This window comes from Etheostoma spectabile, chromosome 19 (genome assembly GCF_008692095.1).
Source record: "Etheostoma spectabile isolate EspeVRDwgs_2016 chromosome 19, UIUC_Espe_1.0, whole genome shotgun sequence".
Lineage (NCBI taxonomy): Eukaryota > Metazoa > Chordata > Actinopteri > Perciformes > Percidae > Etheostoma > Etheostoma spectabile.
The window spans coordinates 12,668,274-12,670,032 of NC_045751.1; the positions used below are offsets into that span (position 1 = coordinate 12,668,274).

The window sequence follows — 1,759 nt, forward strand, 5'->3', positions numbered from 1 at the left end:
AAAGTGCTTAGTGCAACTCACCCCAAAACTCTATTATAAATTCCTTTACATAAATGAAGACATTTGCGCTATAACTTGATGCTATGAAGGCACAAATTGTTGAAGAGCAATTCAACCCCCCCCATTGTTGAACACAAAGTTACGCCCTTGGCAACAATGTATTTTCATACATGTATAGTATACAGCAAGTGAAAAGGCACTAAAATCAGACATGTTCAAAAAAAAGACCTGGGGGAAAACACGTAGGCTATTTATTTTCCTGCCAAGAGTTAGATGAGAAAACCGATGCCACTTTCAGATGCATGAGTGGTATTGATCTTCTCATCTAACTTTTGGCAGGAAAAACAAATGGGAATATTTCCCAAAGTGTTGAACCATAGACTTTACAATATCAGTTTTTAACAGAGACATGTGCCACATGCCGTGAACTCCTCCACCAGGAAGGTGGTCTCTGTGGCCAGGCGCTGCTCCTGCTCGATGTTGTATCCGACATAGCAGAGCTTCTCCTTCAGCATGCGCACGGTCTCAAAGTCTGCCGTTTGGTTGAAGACGTAACCGCGGAGAAGCAGGAGCTGATGGCCATAAGATAAAAGGTAAGTGTTTTTGTCATTTTTTTTCTTTTTAGGATATTTGCCAACAGAATTTACTAATATTTTACTAATATTATCAGTATTTTCAGAATGTCTCATTTTCCTATTTTGTTTTCACTTGCAACATTCACTTCAATTTCAATTCAATTTTATTTATAGTATCAAATCAAAACAAGAGTTATCTCAAGACACTTTAAAGATAGCGTAGGTCTAGAACACACTCTGTAATTTACAAAGACCCAACAATTCTAGTAATTCCCCCAAGAGCAAGCATTTAGTGAGGTGAGGAAAAACTTCCTTTTAGGGAGAAACCTATGACAGACCCAGGCTCTTGGTAGGCGGTGTCTGACGGTGCCGGTTGGGCGTGTGATAAAACAGTGGCAATAATAGTTACAATAAAGATAATGGAACTATGACTAGAAATAGTAGTAGTAGTTCATGGCTAGCAGGGCACTGCAGGGCGTTTTTAGGGTATGGCGGGCATAGCAGGGCGTAGCAGGGCACCGGAGGGAATAGCAGGGAACTGCAAGGCATGGCAGGGCGTAGCAGGTCATAGCAGGGCGTAGCAGGACATAGCAGGGCGTAGCAGGACATAGCAGGGCGTAGAAGGTCATAGCAGGGAACTGCAGGGCATACCAGGGGACTGTAAGGCCTAGCAGGGCGTAGCAGGACATACTGTAGCAGGGAACTGCAGGGCATAGCAGGGAACTGCAAGGCATAGCAGGGCGTAGCAGGGAACTGCTGGGTATAGCGGGGCACTGCAGGGTATAGCAGGGCACTGCAGGGCATGGCAGGACGTGGCAGGGCACTGCAGGGCATACCAGGGCATAGCAGGGCACATTGCAGGACCATGGCGACAGCTGCAAACATGATTTACGTGCCATCCTAATCTAAGGAAAACTGCTGGGCAAAAAAAATAAGGACTTCTACGTTCCAAACACTGAACTGAGCGTCTCCCAGCTCACCTTAATGAGGTACCGTGTGATGTCACGTCCTGCGATGTCCAGCCGCCGTGTGAGGTGGGGTAAAGAAAAGCCCTCATATACCGGACATATGTGGGTGACACCATCCCCAGAGTCGAGGACCACGCCGGTCAGCAAACCTGTAAACAAGATTGAATCCCAACAGATCGATAGATAGATAGATAGATAGATAGATAGATAGATAGA

General features: G+C 45.5%; 1 protein-coding gene across 2 annotated transcripts in view; it reads right to left on the reverse strand.

Moving 5' to 3' along the window:
* Positions 1-1,759, reverse strand: part of zgc:101810 (actin-related protein 2) — a 9,206-nt gene that overhangs the window by 4,087 nt on the left and 3,360 nt on the right. For both annotated transcript variants that reach the window (XR_004336455.1, XM_032544621.1), the window contains exons 5-6: positions 1,556-1,692; positions 423-572 (exon numbers count right to left, since the gene is read on the reverse strand). Coding sequence is in view for 1 of the 2 variants with exons in the window: in XM_032544621.1 (XP_032400512.1) it covers positions 423-572; positions 1,556-1,692 (287 nt within the window). In the remaining variant the exon portion in view is untranslated. The remainder of the gene's footprint in view (positions 1-422; positions 573-1,555; positions 1,693-1,759) is intronic.